This window comes from Cervus canadensis, chromosome 28, assembly GCF_019320065.1.
Source record: "Cervus canadensis isolate Bull #8, Minnesota chromosome 28, ASM1932006v1, whole genome shotgun sequence".
Classification (NCBI taxonomy): domain Eukaryota; kingdom Metazoa; phylum Chordata; class Mammalia; order Artiodactyla; family Cervidae; genus Cervus; species Cervus canadensis.
The window spans coordinates 24,197,111-24,214,971 of NC_057413.1; the positions used below are offsets into that span (position 1 = coordinate 24,197,111).

Genomic DNA, 17,861 nt, shown 5'->3' on the forward strand with positions numbered 1-17,861 from the left:
TCATTCTGACCATAGTGGAAAGAACAGAGAGTGAATGTAGGGTGACCCTTGAAGGGGCCACGACAGTAGTCCAGAGGGAGATGATGGTAGCTTGGATCAGGGTTGTAGAATGGGATGGTTATGAGATAGACTTAAAAGGTAACAGTGAGAGACTCGAATCGAATACGGGGTAGTGAGAGAAAGGGTGGTGTCAAAGGTAATGGGGGTGTCATGGTGGACCGTTGAAGGTGGGGATGGATGAGATGTGTTGAATTGGAGTTTGGACACACTCAGTTTCAGGTGTCTTTAGGACATCCTTATGTATATGTGTAAAAGGCAGTTAGTTCTACAGACATGGCTTCCTGGATCAGGTCTGCTCATATGAGAGTCATTGTGTTCCGGAGTCATGGGTGTGGATGATCCCTTAGGGGGAAAATGTTAAATGAGGAAGGTGCAGAACTGAGCCTTGAACTTCCCTGGTGGTCCAGTGGTTAAAGTCCAGTGGTTTGATTCCTGGTCCAGGAAGATTCCACATGCCTTGGAGCAACTAAGCCTGTGTGCCACAACTGTTGAAGCCCAAGCGCCTAGAGCTTGTGCTCTGCAACAAGAGAAGTCACCGCAGTGAGAAGCTCACACATTGCAACTGGAGTTAGCCCCCGCTCGCTCGCAATGAATGCCCAGCACAGCCAAAACTAAATTACAAAAAGAAAAGAATTGAGCATTTAAGAGCTACAATGTTTCATGACCAGGTAGACAAAGGAAAGATGAGTCTCCAATGCAAGTATAAGAATGGTCAGAAATGTCAGATGAAAACTAATAAGCGGTGAGGTGTGTAGAAACTACCACCACAGAATGTATGTCCAGCTGTAAACAGGAAGTGAAAGAGAACTAACTGGAGAGGATTCAAGGCTGAGCTGTAATTTTTTGTGGGAGGGACTTGGAGAGTTTAAAAGTCAATTTAATGCTGTAGGGTTCCATTTATATATCATTTGTGAAATGACCACATTATAAGGGTAGAGAACAAATCAGAGGTTGCCAGAGCAGAGGCGATAGTGGGGCATGACTGTAAAGGTCAGTCCTTGGAAGTTACATCCAGCAAGTTTCTTGGTCTTGATGGAAGAGTCAGACGTCTTGATTTTAGTGGTAGCTATGCAAATGTATGTGTGGAATAAAATTTTATGAAACTGTCTATACACAGTAGACGTGCACACACACAGGTCTAAAGCTACATCAATAGCTTTATTGATATATGATTTAAGTACCTGGGCCCTTCCTGGTGGCTCAGACGGTAAAGAATCTGCCTGCAACGCAGGAGACCCAGGTTCATTCCCTGGCTCTGGAAGATCCCCTGGAGAGGGAAATGGCTACTCACTCCAGTAATCTTGCCTAGAGAATTCCATGGACAGAGGAGCCTGCTGGGCTACAATCCATGAGGTTGCAAAGAGTCAGACGTGACTGGGCAACTGACACTTCACTTCAGTACCATGAAATTGGCCTGATATAATTATACAGTCAGTGATTTTTAGTATACTGGTAGAGTTGTGCAACTGTCATCCACAATCTAAGTTTTGACTCTCCATCACTCCCCCAAAAGAATGCCCAGTTATCAGCCTCTTCCCATTTCCCATCCACATATGTACCCACCCTTGCTAACCATTAGTCTCGTTTCTATCTCTATAGATATGCATATTCTGGACATTTAATGTAAATGGAATTATATGATATGTGGTTTTAGTGTCTGGCTTCTTTCACTTAGCCAGATTTGTTGAGGTTTATCCCTGGAGCAAGTATCACTACTTCAGTCCTTTTTATTGCCTAGTGGTACAGGTGATCCTTGAACCACATAGGTTTGAGCTGCTCTAGTCCATTTCTTTGCAGATTTTTAAAATAGTACATACAGTACTAATGCTCCACAGTTGGTTGAATCTTTGGCTGTGGACCTGTGGGTATGGAAGGTGGACTGTAAAGTTATGTGCAGATTTTTAACTGCTCAGAGTGTCAGCACCTCTAACCCTCACATTGTTCGAGGGTCAACTGTGTTCCACTGTGTAGACATGCATATTTTATTTATTCACTAATCAGTTGATGGACATTGGAATTGTTTCATTTTTTGGTTATTTTGAATAGTAGCTGACTGAACTTTCATGTACAAGTTTTTATGAGGACATGTTTTCATTCTTTGGGGTAGAGACCTAGGGAGTTGAACTGTTGGATCCTACAGACACTATATGTTTAACATGTTGACAGTCTGCAAAACTGTTTTCAAAAGTCTCACCCAACAAAAGATTTTGGCTCCTGTTTTTCTGTATCTTCACCAACACTTATTACTACCTATATTTGTTATAATAGGCATCCTAATGGATGTGAAATGTTAATTCATCATAGTTGTGATTTACATGTGCCTCTTCATCAAATAGGAGAAGGAGTACGTCAAGGCTGTATATTGTCACCCTGCTTATTTAACTTATATGCAGAGTGCATCATGAGAAACGCTGGGCTGGAAGTAGCACAAGCTGGAATCAAGACTGCCGGGAGAAATATCAATAACCTCAGATATGCAGACGACAGCACCCTTATGGCAGTAAGTGAAGAGGAACTAAAAAGCCTCTTGATGAAAGTGAAAGAGGAGAATGAAAAAGTTGGCTTAAAGCTCAGCATTCAGAAAACTAAGATCATGGCATCTGGTCCCATCACTTCATGGCAAATAGATGGGGAAACAGTGGAAACAGTGGCTGACTTTATTTTTGAGGGCTCCAAAATCACTGCAGATGGTGATTGCATCCTTGAAAATAAAAGATGCTTGCTCCTTGGAAGGAAAGTTATGACCAACCTAGATAGCATATTAAAAAGCAGAGACATTACTTTGCCAACAAAGGTCCGTCTAGTCAAGGCTATGGTTTTTCCAGTGGTCATGTATGGATCTGAGAGTTGGACTATAAAGAAATCTGAGTGCCGAAGAATTGATGCTTTTGAACTGTGGTGTTGGAGAAGACTCTTGAGAGTCCCTTGGACTGCAAGGAGATCCAACCAGTCCATCCTAAAGATCAGTCCTGGGTGTTCACTGGAAGGACTGATGCTGAAGCTGAAACTCCAATACTTTGGCCACCTCATGTGAAGAGTTGACTCATTTGAAAAGACCCTGATGCTGGGAGAGATTGGGGGCAGGAGGAGAAGGGGATGACAGAGGATGAGATGACTGGATGACATCCCCGACTTGATAGACATGGGTTTGGGTGGACTCCGGGAGTTGGTGATGGACAGGGAGGCCTGGCATGCTGCGATTCATGGGGTCACAAAGAGTCGGACACGACTGAGTGACTGAACTGACTGAACTTGACTAATGGCCTTCCCTGTTGGCTCAGATGGTAAAGAACCAGCCTGCAGTGCAGGAGACCTGGGTTGGATCCTTGGGTTGGGAGGATCCCCTGGGGGAGGGCATGGCAAACCACTCTAGCATACTTGCCTGGCGAGTCCCCAAGGACAGGGGAGCCTGGCGGGCTACAGTCCATGGTGTCACCAAGACGGACAGGACTGAGGGACAAAACACATCTTGACCAATGCTGTGGATCTTCTCTTCAGGAATGTCACTGACCATTCATATGTCTTCTTTGGAGTAATGTCTGTTCAAATCCTTTGTTGTTGTTGTTGTTGAGTTGCCAAGTCATATCTGACTCTTTGCAACGCCGTGGACTGTAGGGTCTTCTGTCCATGGAATTCTCCCAGCAAGAATACTGGAGTGGAATGCCATCCCCTTCTCCAGGGCATCTTCCCAACCCAGAGATCAAACCCAGGTCTCCCGCATTGCAGGTGGATTACTGCCTGAGTCACCAGGGAAGCCCCTGAAACCACAGGGTTATCTACAAAAGCAGGCTCCTGCTCAGGACACTCTTGACTGCTAGAAAGGAAGACATCATTATACATCATTGTAAGCAGTCTATACAGAGGAGTGTAGGGACTTCACTCTACATTCTACACCCTCTGCACTCTATACCAAACTTCTGCTGTCTACACCCTAATGGGAAATATTCTACACAGAACCTTTCCATTTCTAATGAAGCAGTTATTCTTATTGCATTAAAAATACGTCATGGGGAAAAAAAAATACATGGTGGGGACTTCCCTGGTGGTCCAGTGGCTAAAACTGCACATTCCCAATGGGGGCCCAGCTTCAATCCCTGGTCAGGAAACTAGATCCCACATGTTGCAACTAAGAATTCACACGCCACAAGTGAAGATCCTGCATGCCACTAGGAAGTGCAGCCAAATAAATATTGGTGCAGCCAAATAAATATTGAAACAAAAGAAAACATTGTGCATATGAGATGGGCTGAGGCACTTTCAAAAGAGTTCAGGAAGTTTGGGTAGGGATGTTAATTCTTCAACGCTTTTCCTTCCTTCACCCTACTGATAGGCCTATAAAACATACCTGCCCGCCCCCACTCTCTACTTGACACGTACTTGCACTTCACATCCTGGTGTTGGCAAGGAATGAGAAGTTTATCGAAACTAAGCTGCATGGGTGGGACCAAAACAGTACCAGAGATAACCGCAGATATATTAACATGACAATTGAACTTCACCTCTGCGGAGTGCTCATACTTCCAGAACTTTGACTGCCCTGCGGTGCTCTCATAATTGCTTTTGAAAAGGTTTTCTGGCTCTGAAGAAATCCAATCAAGTCTGTTCCTAAGCAAAGTGAGATTTCCAAACTGCAGCCACTCTAGAAATTCTAAACATCATTCAAAAGAAGATTTCAATCTCAGTGTTTCTTTCTCTAAGGAGCTGTTTGGCCCCTTTCTACCTGGACTGGAACAAAGGTACAATTTAAAATTGTTTTCTTACTGAATTTAGGATTGATCATTTTGATAGTTTGTCTTCGTCTGATGAAAAGGTACAAGAACTGAGAGCTCTTGGTTGGGGGTGAGGGTGGGGTGGGGTTCATGATGTTAAGCCCATTTTTGAGGGTATTGTATGCACCATCCAGGAACACCTCATTCACAGATTGCCCAGTTACTCAGGTATCGAGCTTGCCATGCCCAGACCCTGCTTGTCCTGGATGGTTATCTGCCAGGGCGCCCTCTCTCCAAGCCCTGTCCACTTCACCCAGCCCCGTCTCTGGTGACATCTCCTTTTCTGTAGGTTGCCCTTATTTTTCCCTCTGGCTGCCCATCAATCTTGTCTTTGGAATTTTCCTTCCACTAGTACCTTCCCTACTGCTTTGCCTGGTCCTCAGAAAGCTTCAGCACCAAAAGAGATACTAAGGATGCAGAGGTGAAAGAGGATGGGGGACTCAAGATTTGGAGATGAGGGGTGCTCTGAACTAAGATGTACCCTGATTTCATGGCTCAAAAGGGCAGTCTGTTTTATAGCTCTTAAGAATAAAATGCTGACTATTCAGGGCATGGACAGGATTTCGTGAGCTGGAGTAGAACTTAATTGCCATTTATAGCTTGATTCTATGGGGAAATATCAACTGCAACCCAGATAAACTTTATTGTCACCTAGTCACAATGGGGGCACTGTCTGTAGGATAGTTAATTTTTAGAATGCCAATGTTATATTTGGGTACATGCTAGTTCCTAAGAAAATATGAGCCTATTCTAAAGATATTTTAGGCATAATGGCATGTGTAAGTCCAGGCTATTGAAAAAAAAATAAGGGTTTCCAGGAATCACTGTGAGCCAATAATTGGAATGTTCATTTATTCTTTTGACAAATGATATTCATTGGAATCCCCATGTATGGTAGACTCTAAGGGCGCAAGTCAAACTCACACAGCCTGGGTTCCTTCCTTCCTGTGACTGTCACATATTTTTAGGGGATACACATATTAATTAATCTCATAAATAAACATGAAATTATAAGTTTGATAAGTCACATGAAAGAAAGATACATAGTGCTGTGTGTATAACAGTAGGATTTGACCTTCTTTGGGGAAGACTTCCCAGTGGAGATGATGACTGAACTGCAATCAAAAGGATAAGGAGAGTTAAATCCGTGAAGAATGCCTCAGCAAGTACAGTCTAGGTATCAGCCAGTACTTTGAGGAAATGATATTAGAAGAAAAAACATAGATCAAAAGGAGCTGGAGGACGTGATTGGGGTCCCTGTGCATCACCTCTGTGGCCATTTTAGGAATTTTGTTCTTTGTCCTAGGAGCAATGGGGGGATGTGACCCATTTTTAAGAGGTGGGAGAAGGATTCACAGGATGAGGTCATTTTGAAATTTTGATTTTAAATATGTCATTCTGACCATAGTGGAAAGAACAGAGAGTGAATGTAGGGTGACCCTTGAAGGGGCCACGACAGTAGTCCAGAGGGAGATGATGGTAGCTTGGATCAGGGTTGTAGAATGGGATGGTTATGAGATAGACTTAAAAGGTAACAGTGAGAGACTCGAATCGAATACGGGGTAGTGAGAGAAAGGGTGGTGTCAAAGGTAATGGGGGTGTCATGGTGGACCGTTGAAGGTGGGGATGGATGAGATGTGTTGAATTGGAGTTTGGACACACTCAGTTTCAGGTGTCTTTAGGACATCCTTATGTATATGTGTAAAAGGCAGTTAGTTCTACAGACATGGCTTCCTGGATCAGGTCTGCTCATATGAGAGTCATTGTGTTCCGGAGTCATGGGTGTGGATGATCCCTTAGGGGGAAAATGTTAAATGAGGAAGGTGCAGAACTGAGCCTTGAACTTCCCTGGTGGTCCAGTGGTTAAAGTCCAGTGGTTTGATTCCTGGTCCAGGAAGATTCCACATGCCTTGGAGCAACTAAGCCTGTGTGCCACAACTGTTGAAGCCCAAGCGCCTAGAGCTTGTGCTCTGCAACAAGAGAAGTCACCGCAGTGAGAAGCTCACACATTGCAACTGGAGTTAGCCCCCGCTCGCTCGCAATGAATGCCCAGCACAGCCAAAACTAAATTACAAAAAGAAAAGAATTGAGCATTTAAGAGCTACAATGTTTCATGACCAGGTAGACAAAGGAAAGATGAGTCTCCAATGCAAGTATAAGAATGGTCAGAAATGTCAGATGAAAACTAATAAGCGGTGAGGTGTGTAGAAACTACCACCACAGAATGTATGTCCAGCTGTAAACAGGAAGTGAAAGAGAACTAACTGGAGAGGATTCAAGGCTGAGCTGTAATTTTTTGTGGGAGGGACTTGGAGAGTTTAAAAGTCAATTTAATGCTGTAGGGTTCCATTTATATATCATTTGTGAAATGATCACATTATAAGGATAGAGAACAAATCAGAGGTTGCCAGAGCAGAGGCGATAGTGGGGCATGACTGTAAAGGTCAGTCCTTGGAAGTTACATCCAGCAAGTTTCTTGGTCTTGATGGAAGAGTCAGACGTCTTGATTTTAGTGGTAGCTATGCAAATGTATGTGTGGAATAAAATTTTATGAAACTGTCTATACACAGTAGACGTGCGCACACACAGGTCTAAAGCTACATCAATAGCTTTATTGATATATGATTTAAGTACCTGGGCCCTTCCTGGTGGCTCAGACGGTAAAGAATCTGCCTGCAACGCAGGAGACCCAGGTTCATTCCCTGGCTCTGGAAGATCCCCTGGAGAGGGAAATGGCTACTCACTCCAGTAATCTTGCCTAGAGAATTCCATGGACAGAGGAGCCTGCTGGGCTACAATCCATGAGGTTGCAAAGAGTCAGACGTGACTGGGCAACTGACACTTCACTTTAGTACCATGAAATTGGCCTGATATAATTATACAGTCAGTGATTTTTAGTATACTGGTAGAGTTGTGCAACTGTCATCCACAATCTAATTTTCGACTCTCCATCACTCCCCCAAAAGAATGCCCAGTTATCAGCCTCTTCCCATTTCCCATCCACATATGTACCCACCCTTGCTAACCATTAGTCTCATTTTTATCTCTATAGATATGCATATTCTGGACATTTAATGTAAATGGAATTATATGATATGTGGTTTTAGTGTCTGGCTTCTTTCACTTAGCCAGATTTGTTGAGGTTTATCCCTGGAGCAAGTATCACTACTTCAGTCCTTTTTATTGCCTAGTGGTACAGGTGATCCTTGAACCACATAGGTTTGAACTGCTCTAGTCCATTTATCGGAGAAGTGAATGGCAACCCACTCCAGTGGGTTCAACCTACTCATGCCTGGAGAATCCCATGGACGGAGGAGCCTGGTAGGCTACAGTCCACTGGGTCGCTAAGAGTCAGACACGACTGAGTGACTTCACTTTCACTTTTCACTTTCATGCATTGGAGAAGGAAATGGCACCCCACTCCAGTATTCTTGCCTGGAGAATCCCAGGGACAGAGGAGCCTGTTGGGCGGCCGTCTATGGGGTCGCACAGAGTCGGACATGACTGACGCAACTTAGCAGCAGCAGAAGCAGCAGCAGTCCACTTATATGCAGATTTTTTAAATGGTACATACAGTACTAATGCTCCACAGTTGGTTGAATCTTTGGCTGTGGACCTGTGGGTATGGAAGGTGAACTGTAAAGTTATGTGCAGATTTTTAACTGCTCAGAGTGTCAGCACCTCTAACCCTCACATTGTTCGAGGGTCAACTGTATTCCACTGTGTAGACATGCATATTTTATTTATTCACTAATCAGTTGATGGACATTGGAATTGTTTCATTTTTTGGTTATTTTGAATAGTAGCTGACTGAACTTTCATGTACAAGTTATTATGTGGACATGTTTTCAATTCTTTGGGGTAGAGACCTAGGGAAGTTGAACTGTTGGATCTTACAGACACTATATATGTTTAACATGTTGACAGTCTGCAAAACTGTTTTCACAAGTCTCACCCATCAAAAGATTTTGGCTCCTGTTTTTCTGTATCTTCACCAACACTTATTACTACCTATATTTGTTATAATAGGCATCCTAATGGATGTGAAATGTTAACTCATCAGAGTTGTGATTTGCATCTGCACTTGACTAATGGCCTTCCCTGTTGGCTCAGATGCAAAAGAATCTGCCTGCAATGCAGGAGACCTGGGTTCGATCCCTGGGTTGGGAAGATCCCCTGGAGTAGGGCATGGCCACCCACTGCAGTATTCTTGCTTGGAGAATTCCCATGGACAGAGGAGCCTGGTGGGCTGCAGTCCATGGTGTCACCAAGTCAGACACTACTGAGTGACTAAGCACATCTTGACTAATGGTGTAAAGCTTCTATTCATGAATGCTACTGACCATTCATATATCTTCTTTGCAGAAATGTCTGTTCAAATCCTTTGTTGTTGTTGTTGAGTTGCTAAGTTATGTCTGACTCTTTGCAACACCATAGACTGCATCATACCAGGCTTCCTCATCCTTCACTGTCTCCTGGGGTTTGTTCAAATTCAGATCCATTGAGTCAGTGATGCTATCTAACTATATCATCCTCTGCCACCATCTTCTCCTTTTGCCTTCAGTCTTTCCCAGCATCAGGATCTTTTCCAGTGAGTTGTCTCTTTGTATCTGGTGGCCAAACATTGGAACTTCAGCTTCAGAATCAGTCCTTCCAATGAATATTCAGGGTTGATTTCCTTTAGGATTGACTGGTTTGACCCCCTTGCAGTCCAAGAGACTCTCAAGCATCTTCTCCATCTCCACAATTTCAGGACACCAATTCTTGAAGGCTCAGCCTTCTTTATGGTTGAGTTCTCACATCCATACATGACTACTGGAAAAACCATAGCTTTGACTATATGGACCTTGGTTTGCAAAGTGATATGTCTGTTTTTTAATATGCGATCTAGCTTTGTCATAGTTTTCCTTCCAAGGAGCAAGTGTTTTTAATTTCATGGCTACAATCACCATCCACAGTGATTTTGAAACCCAAGAAAATAAAATCTGTCACTGATTCCAATTTTTCTCCATCTATTTTTCATGAAGTGATGGGACTGAATGCCATGGTCTTAGTTTTTTCATATTGAGTTTTAAGCCAACCTTTTCACTCTCCTCTTTCACCTTCATCAAGAGGCTCTTTAGTTTCTCTTTGTTTTCTGCCATCAGAGTTCCTATGCTTTCTGCCATCATTTGCATATATGATGTTAGTTCATATTTCTCCCAGCAATCTTGATTCCAACTTGTGATTCATCCAGCCCAGCATTTTGCATGAGGTACTCTGCATACAAGTTAAAAAATCAGGTTGACAATATACAGCCTCGTCGTACTGCTTTCCCCATTTTGAACCAGTCAGCTGTTCCATGTCTAGTTCTAACTCTTGCATCTTGACCTGCATACAGGTTTCTCAGGAGACAGTAAGGTGGTCTGGTATTCCCATCTCTTTGAGAATTTTCCAGTTTGTTGTGATCCACATAGTCAAAGGCTTTAGCATAGTCAGTGAAGCAGAAGATGTTTTTCTGGAATTCTCTTGCTTTCTCTATGCTTCAACGAATGTTGGCAATTTGATCTCTGGTTCCTCTGCCTCTTCAAAACCTAGCTTGTTCATCTGGAAGTTCTCAGTTCACATACTGCTGAAGTCTTCTGCTGCTGCTGCTAAGTCGCTTCAGTTGTGTCTGACTGTGTGCGACCCCATAGACGGTAGCCCACCAGGCTCCCCCGTCCTGGGATTCTCCAGGCAAGAACACTGGAGTGGGTTGCCATTTCCTTCTCCAATGCATGAAAGTGAAAAGTGAAAGTGAAGTTGCTCAGTCGTGTCCGACTCTTGGCAACCCCATGGACTGCAGCCCACCAGGCTCCTCCATCCATGGGATTCTCCAGGCAAGAGTACTGGAGTGGCTTGCCATTGCCTTCTCCGACTGTTGAAGCCTAGCTTGAAGGATTTTAAGCATTACCTTGGTAGCACATGAAATGAGCACAATTGTACAGTAGTTTGAACATTCTTGGGCTTCCCTTGTGGCTCAGCTGGTAAAGAATCTGTCTGCAATGCAGGAAACCTGGGTTTGATCCCTGGGTTGGAAATATCCCCTGGAGAGGGAAAGGCTACCCACTCTAGTATTCGGGCCTGGAGAATTCCATGGACTGTATAGTCCTAACTGATTGACTTTCACTTTCACTTGAACATCCTTTGGCATTGCTTTTCTTTGGGATTTAAATGAAAACTGATCATTTCCAGTCCTGTGACCACTGCTGAGTTTTCCAAATTTGCTGACATATTGAGTGCGGCACTTTAACAGCATCATCTTTTAGGATTTTAAATAGGTTAGCTGGAATTCTATCACCTCCGTTAGCTTCGTTGGTAGTAATGCTTCCTAAGACCCACTTGACTTCACATTCCAGTGTGTCTGGCTCTAGGTGAGTGACCACACAGTCATGGTTATCTGGGCCATTAAGACCTTTTTTGTATAGTTCTGTGTGTTCTTGCCACCTTTCCTTAATCTCTTCTGCTTCTGTTAAGTCCTTACCATTTCTGTCCTTTATTGTGTCTGTCCTTGTATGAAATGTTCCCTTGACGTCTCCAATTTTCTTGAAGAGATCGCTAGTCTGTCCCATTCTTTTTCTTAAATGAATTAATTTAATTGGATTGTCTGTCCCATTCTATTGTTTTCCTCTATTACTTGGCATTGTTCACTTAAGAAGGCTTTCTTATCTCTCCTTGCTGTTCTCTGGAACTCTGCATCAGTTGGGTATATGGACTCCTTTACCATTCCTAATTCCTTTGTTACTGGCTTTTAAGAGTTTAAAAAAAATAAATTCGTGATATCTGATCCTTATTACATATGTAACTTGCAAACATCTTCTCCTGGTTTGTGTGTTGTCCTTTCACTTTCTTGATGGTTCCATTATCTTTTGCCTTTGTTGATCCTGTCTATGTAGAGCTTCTGTTTTATAATTCTCTTACTTTCTTTCCATTATTTTATTGTTCTCTAATGTTTCTTGAGATGGATGCTTTTTAGCTTTTCTTTTTAAATGTTCACATCCAAGGCTATATGTTTATCTCTAAGTATTCCATTACCACATGGGTTATTCTAGCTTCCTCCCCTTGCTTATCTATAAGTCCCACTCCAACCATGAGAAAGCTGGCTCTCACCATTGTCATCCATGTATTTAATTAATGGTGCAATTCTAGTATATGTGTATGGAAGTATCAGAATTGCTGATTCCCTTCCATCTAGTTCATAACTTTGATCTCATTTTTCAGGATGTCTCCCAACCCTGATATGTCTTCCTTATGGAGTGGGGAACCCAAACCGCACAGCATATCTAGTTGTGGACCCTGAGAGGTTTTGAATAAAGGCAAGGGCATAAATTTTATCTTGTTTTAAGTGTGCTTTCTGGTTAACACCCACTGTTTTTATGGCCTTTTGTAATGAAACATGCAGTGTGGGGTCTTTAGGGAACAGTGTAAGCTGATGACTTTTTTTTTTTTTTTTCACTTTTAATTTTTTTTTATTAGTTGGAGGCTAATTACTTCACAACATTTCAGTGGGTTTTGTCATACATTGATATGAATCAGCCATAGATTTACTAAGCTGATGACTTTTTATTGAACAGTTTAGATTAGAACCCATTATTCTAAAATAATTGGAATAAATTTTCTCTAATATTTCTTTATATTTGGCCTGATTTTGTCTATTCATACATCCTGCGTCTCAATTTCTCATTTTGATATCTGGAACAACTTGAAGGCCTTTAGCAATCTTGACTATTTCATATTATTGGTTCAACAAATGTTTATGAAGTACCTAACAGCAAATGGAATGATAAAAGATTTCCATATGAAGCTTGCAGTCTGACATTCTTCTGCTAGGTCCTTGGTTCCCAAAGCATTTTGAGTATGAGACTTCCTTTTCTTTAAATTTTTCTTTTTTTTTTTTGAGACTTCCTTTTTTTTAGATCATGCCATGCAGCGTGTGGGATCTTAGTTCCCTGACTAGGGATCAAACTTGGGACCCTGGCAGTGAGAATGCTGAGTCCTAACCACTGGAGCACCAGGGAATTACTCCAAGTTACTTTTTAAAACTTATGTGAGCCAGTAATTTGATCTTTTCTTTAATCGGTGACCTTTGGAAGCATTTTCACACTCTTTGTCCAAATGGAGGACATATTGCCTTCTTGGGAGTGTATTCCTTCATTCACCAGATATTTACTGCCATGTAATATATATATAAATATATATATTTATAAAAGACATTTTATAGCTCAACACTCATGCAGTTTACATCCCTGTGAACAGAATATTGAACACCTTCCCACTGAAAACAAAGCTTGGGGCTTTCCTGGTGGCTCAGCAGTGGAGAATCTGCTGCCAGTACAGGAGACATGGGGTTTGATGGGGGTTTGATCCCCCATCCAGGAAGATTCCACATGCTGTGGAGCAACAAAGCCGGTTTTCCTCAACTATTGAGCCTGTTCTCTGGAGCCTAGGAGCTGCAACTACTGCGCCCACATACAGCAGCTACTGAAGCGCTCGCTCCAGAGTCCGTGGTCCACAAAAAGAGAAGCCCTCGCAATGAGAAGCCCTCACAGTACGAGAGAGCAGCCTGTGCTCGCCACAACTACAGAAGAACCCCGCGCAGCAGTGAAAGCTCCGCACAGCCAAGAACAAAGAAATAAATAAAATTATAAAAAATACGAATCTAATTCAGAAATTATGGTAACAAAATCATTTATAGATTGACAGTTCTGAATGAGTTGCCTTTTCTTCCTCTAGCTCTTTTTCTCAGACCTTAACCTTCTGGAAGATTCTTGGCTTTATAGATGAATGTAATCAAGATGAATATCATTAAAATAATATTTAAGAAGTCAACACCAAAGCTAAAATTTCATGAGAAAGAAAATTTCAAAATTTTAAAAGCAGGATGCCACGCCACCAAGTTTGAGGCAAAAGGAAAAAAATGTGTGTGTCCCTATATAAATGTTTTTATGTGTGTTTAGTGATTATTTTTCACACGTTGAAGTGTTTGAAAAAATATTGAAAGGTTGAAAAGTAGATGTACTACCATGCCCATCATCTTAGTTTAAATATTTTATTTATACCCAAAGCAGAATTTACTATAATTTTACTTTCCTGACTTTAATGGAATCCAACTCATTAAAAAAAAAAGTTTAAAAATCAACTTTTGGGGAAAACTAACCATTAGAAAAAATACATAAGGGGGAACTTTCCTGGTGGTCCACTGGTTAAGAATCTGCTTTGCAATGCAGGGAGCACAGGTTCGATGCCTGCTCAGGGAACTAAGGTCCCCCAAGCTGCAGAGCAACTAAGCCTGAGTGCTGCAACTACTGAGCCCGCTCGCTGCAACTACCGAGCCCACTCGCTGCAACTAGAGTGTCAGTGCACCACAGCAAAGGGTCCTGCATGATGCGATGAAGAGCCTGCCTGCTGCAACTTAGACCAGGACTGTAGCCTACCAGGCTCCTCCGTCCATGGGATTCTCCAGGCAACTTAGACCAGATGCAGCCAAATAAAAAACAAATAAATATTTTTAAAAAATGAACCAAAGGGATGTAGATTCTTTAAAAAAAAAAAAAAGAAGAAGAAATACAAAACCATGTATATAGGAGTGCACATGTTAAAATTTTGCTTTAGATTCCAGTCGATATTCTCAAGGAATTAATAAAGATGTAGTTAGTTCAACTTGTCTTACACAGTTGATGAAAGTCTTAGAATCTAGCAGAGAACTTTGGCTGATTTGTTCATTCAATCAAGTAAAACAAAATATTTAGAAAGATTTTCTTTTTACATGTTTGGGTTGATTATTCCAGAAATTGCCTCAGAACTTGCTTTGACTTGTGTTGGATATTGTACTCATAAGAATAAAGATAAAAGAACTTCATGAGGCTTATCACGGATTCCTTTCTATCAAATACGTTTAAAACATATATTTGGAAACATTTCAAGTCTACTATGAACAGAATTACCAGGAATTTGGGACAAAAGTGACAATGAGAATCAGTTTTGAAGAAATGGATCATTCTCAGTTAGAATTCTGCCTTATTAGCTGAAAATTAGAAGTAACTTCTCTGTTATTTCCTGTTATGATATTTTTATAGTATTATTTAATTTCCTCTTTAAGAAATCTGCAGATTTTGCTTCCAGAAACGAAAGTGCCAAAAATGTACATGAAAATCAAATCAATTTTAATTTAAGATATGAGAAGAATTTTGACCACTTTGGGTTTGGAGTGGAATATAGAATTAAACATGCATCCGGATTTCATACCATGGATATGCTAAAAGTTATTTTGAAGTCCCCCTTCACAAAGATTATATTCCACTATGATTCAGAGTTGCATCATAAAGAGAGTTTGTTTAAAGACTGGAGTTTGAGAAATGGAACACTTGTAGTTTCCCTGAAAAAATATGAAAGATCAAATGCTTCATTTTCTGCTGAAGCTTTTTATAAATGACTCAAATTAGGTGCAGTTGGTTCAATCTGTAGCTAGCTCTTAAAGATAGGCAGTCTGCTAATGAGGGGGGAGAGAAAAGTACAGAGAGTGTTTTTAAAAGCATCCATGTACAAGTAAGTAGGGTGGTACGCAGGTACTAGGATATAAGGTTCTACAGAGTAGTAAATAACACGTTAAGAAGTGCTAGACTTACAGTGCTAGGCTTATCATAGTGATCATTTAAAACATATGGAAACATCAATCCGTATATTGTGTACCAGGAACTAACATAATTGTTGGAGGTCAATTATACTTTAAAAACAAACTCATAGAAAAAAGATCAGATTTGTGGTTATCAGAGGCAGGGTGTGGAGGGAAGGGGAACTGGATGAAAGTTAGCAAAAGGTACAAACTTCCAACTGTAAGATAAGTAAGTTCTGGGAATGTAATGTACAATTGGATAAACATAACTAACACTGCATGCGTGCGTGCTAAGTCACTTCAGTCACGTCTGACTCTTTGTGACCCTATGGACTATAGCCCGTCAGGCTCTTCCATCCATGGGGATTCTCCAGGCAAGAATACTGGGGTGGGTTGCCATGCCCTCCTCCGGGGGATCTTCCCGACCCAGGGATCAAACCTGTGTCTCTTATGTCTCCTGCATTGGCAGTCGGGTTCTTTACCACTAGCGCCACCTGGGAAGCCCCATAACTAACACTACTGTATATTATATATGAAAGTTGTTGAGTAAGTCCTAAGAGTTCTCATCACATCTTTAATTTTGTATCTATATGAGATGATGGATATGCTGTAAAAGAAAGAGAATAAATTTCAATGTTTTCTGGAAAGTAAAAAAGAAAGAAATGTTAGATTTGACCTGGGAGTGGGGGGGGCGGGGCGGGAGGGCTTGGAAAGGTTAACCAAGGAGCAGTGATTGAGTTACTTTTGAATCTGTAGAGTGACTCTCAGTGGGAAAAGAGAGGAGGTCCTGATGTGAAAGTTTGAAGGTGAAGAGCAGTTATTGACACTAAATATAGAATTCGGCTTCTGAAACAAACATGTTTAACGAGGAGACATCACCAACGGAAATACTGAGCTGAGTGTACATCCTCTTTCTCCACACAGACTTCTGCCTTGGGGGAGTGAATGAGCCACAGACGCTGAAGGGACTGCCATTCTTCTGAAATACCCAGGGAGAGGCGACGACAGACTATGGGCAGGCAAGTGAGGGAAGCATTACTTTCCTGGGAAGGCGGGGATAAACCCTCTACAAGTAGGATGGGCATTTAAAGGAGGGGAGAAAGTTCACCATCAGGTGCCACTCAGCCCAGATACTTGGAAGGATGGCCTTTAAATAATATCTTAATAAAAAAAAAAGAGGTTTTGACCGCCATTGCCAAATGGTTCTCTCTTAAAACCTAACAATATCTCTATTTCCTCTCAAAATGTTTGCCTTTTCACAGCATTGAACAAACAGCTGAGCTCCTCTTGTGTCTGTCCCCCACTGAAGTTGCCAATCTCAAGGAAGGAATCAATTTTGTTCGAAATAAGAGCACTGGCAAAGATTACATCTTGTATAAGAGTAAGAGCCACCTTCGAGCGTGCAAGAATATGTGCAAGCACCAAGGAGGCCTGTTCATAAAAGATATCGAGGATTTAGATGGAAGGTACCATGAGTCATTTTGCTTTTTCTCTGGTGCTGCTGCTGCTGCTAAGTCGCCTCAGTCGTGTCTGACTCTGTGCGACCCCATAGACGGCAGCCCACCAGGCTCCTCCGTCCCTGGGATTCTCCAGGCAAGAATACTGGAGTGGGTTGCCATTTCTGTCTCCATTTCTCTGGTGACCCTTAAAATTAGATTTGGCCAGAAGTGTGCTTATTGGGAAATCAAAGGAAACAACTGACAAATTATTTCTCCTAGCAAATTTGTAACTTACTTGTGCACGTTTAGGGTATCTCTCTGATCTCAAAACATTCTGACCTTTATTTAATTTCCCGTTCTCTCTCAAGAACTCTAATTGAAAATGGATTCCTAGCTTGATAAACAGTGACATTTCTAAGGTACGTGGGTCTGTGTATGTGAGTGAGAGGTTGGGTGTGCGTGATAGCTTTTATTTTCCAAGACTCAAGCCTTTTTGGGGTTTCCTTTCCTGCTCCCCCAGAAGTATGAGTCGGGCAGGCTCTTGTCCAAACTCTGCTGGGGAGCAGATAGACTTTCCCTTGCCACCTTGCAGTGATTAAAAACCCCACATGGTAGAACCCCAACTGTACCTGCTCTGAACAGAGGTGCTTCTGATCATTTCTTGGAAAACTGGTGCTGGTACCCTCTTCCCCCATCCCTTGATTAAGACTACATATAGATGACCTCCCTCCCCAGTTCAGGGACAATACCAGGGCAGGATTGCTGTGGATTTTTTTGTTTTGTTTTGTTTTCAGTGACAGCCAAAGATATAGCAGCACACTCTGGCAGAGACAGGGAAGGTAGGGGAGAGGGGATGCTCTGTCAGCCTGATGCTCAGCATTGGCGATCAATGAATGGCTGACCCCACTTTTCCAAGCTTCTTTTCAGCCTCACTTGACCTGGGTGCTTTTTAGCCACTCCCAC

At 42.0% G+C, this 17,861-nt stretch overlaps 1 protein-coding gene across 10 annotated transcripts in view; it reads left to right on the forward strand.

The window, feature by feature from the left end:
• LOC122429743 (cytidine monophosphate-N-acetylneuraminic acid hydroxylase) overlaps positions 1–17,861 on the forward strand; it is an 84,803-nt gene that overhangs the window by 24,332 nt on the left and 42,610 nt on the right. For 3 of the 10 annotated variants that reach the window (XM_043450349.1, XM_043450340.1, XM_043450343.1), the window contains 3 exons: positions 4,759–4,796; positions 16,384–16,478; positions 16,722–16,925. In XM_043450349.1, coding sequence (XP_043306284.1) covers positions 16,471–16,478; positions 16,722–16,925 — 212 coding nt within the window. In that variant the 5' untranslated portion in view covers positions 4,759–4,796; positions 16,384–16,470. Of the gene's footprint in view, positions 1–4,385; positions 4,797–16,383; positions 16,479–16,721; positions 16,926–17,279; positions 17,318–17,861 lie in introns of those variants that run through there. The other 7 variants (XM_043450348.1, XM_043450341.1, XM_043450347.1 and 4 more) reach the window with 5 other exon arrangements.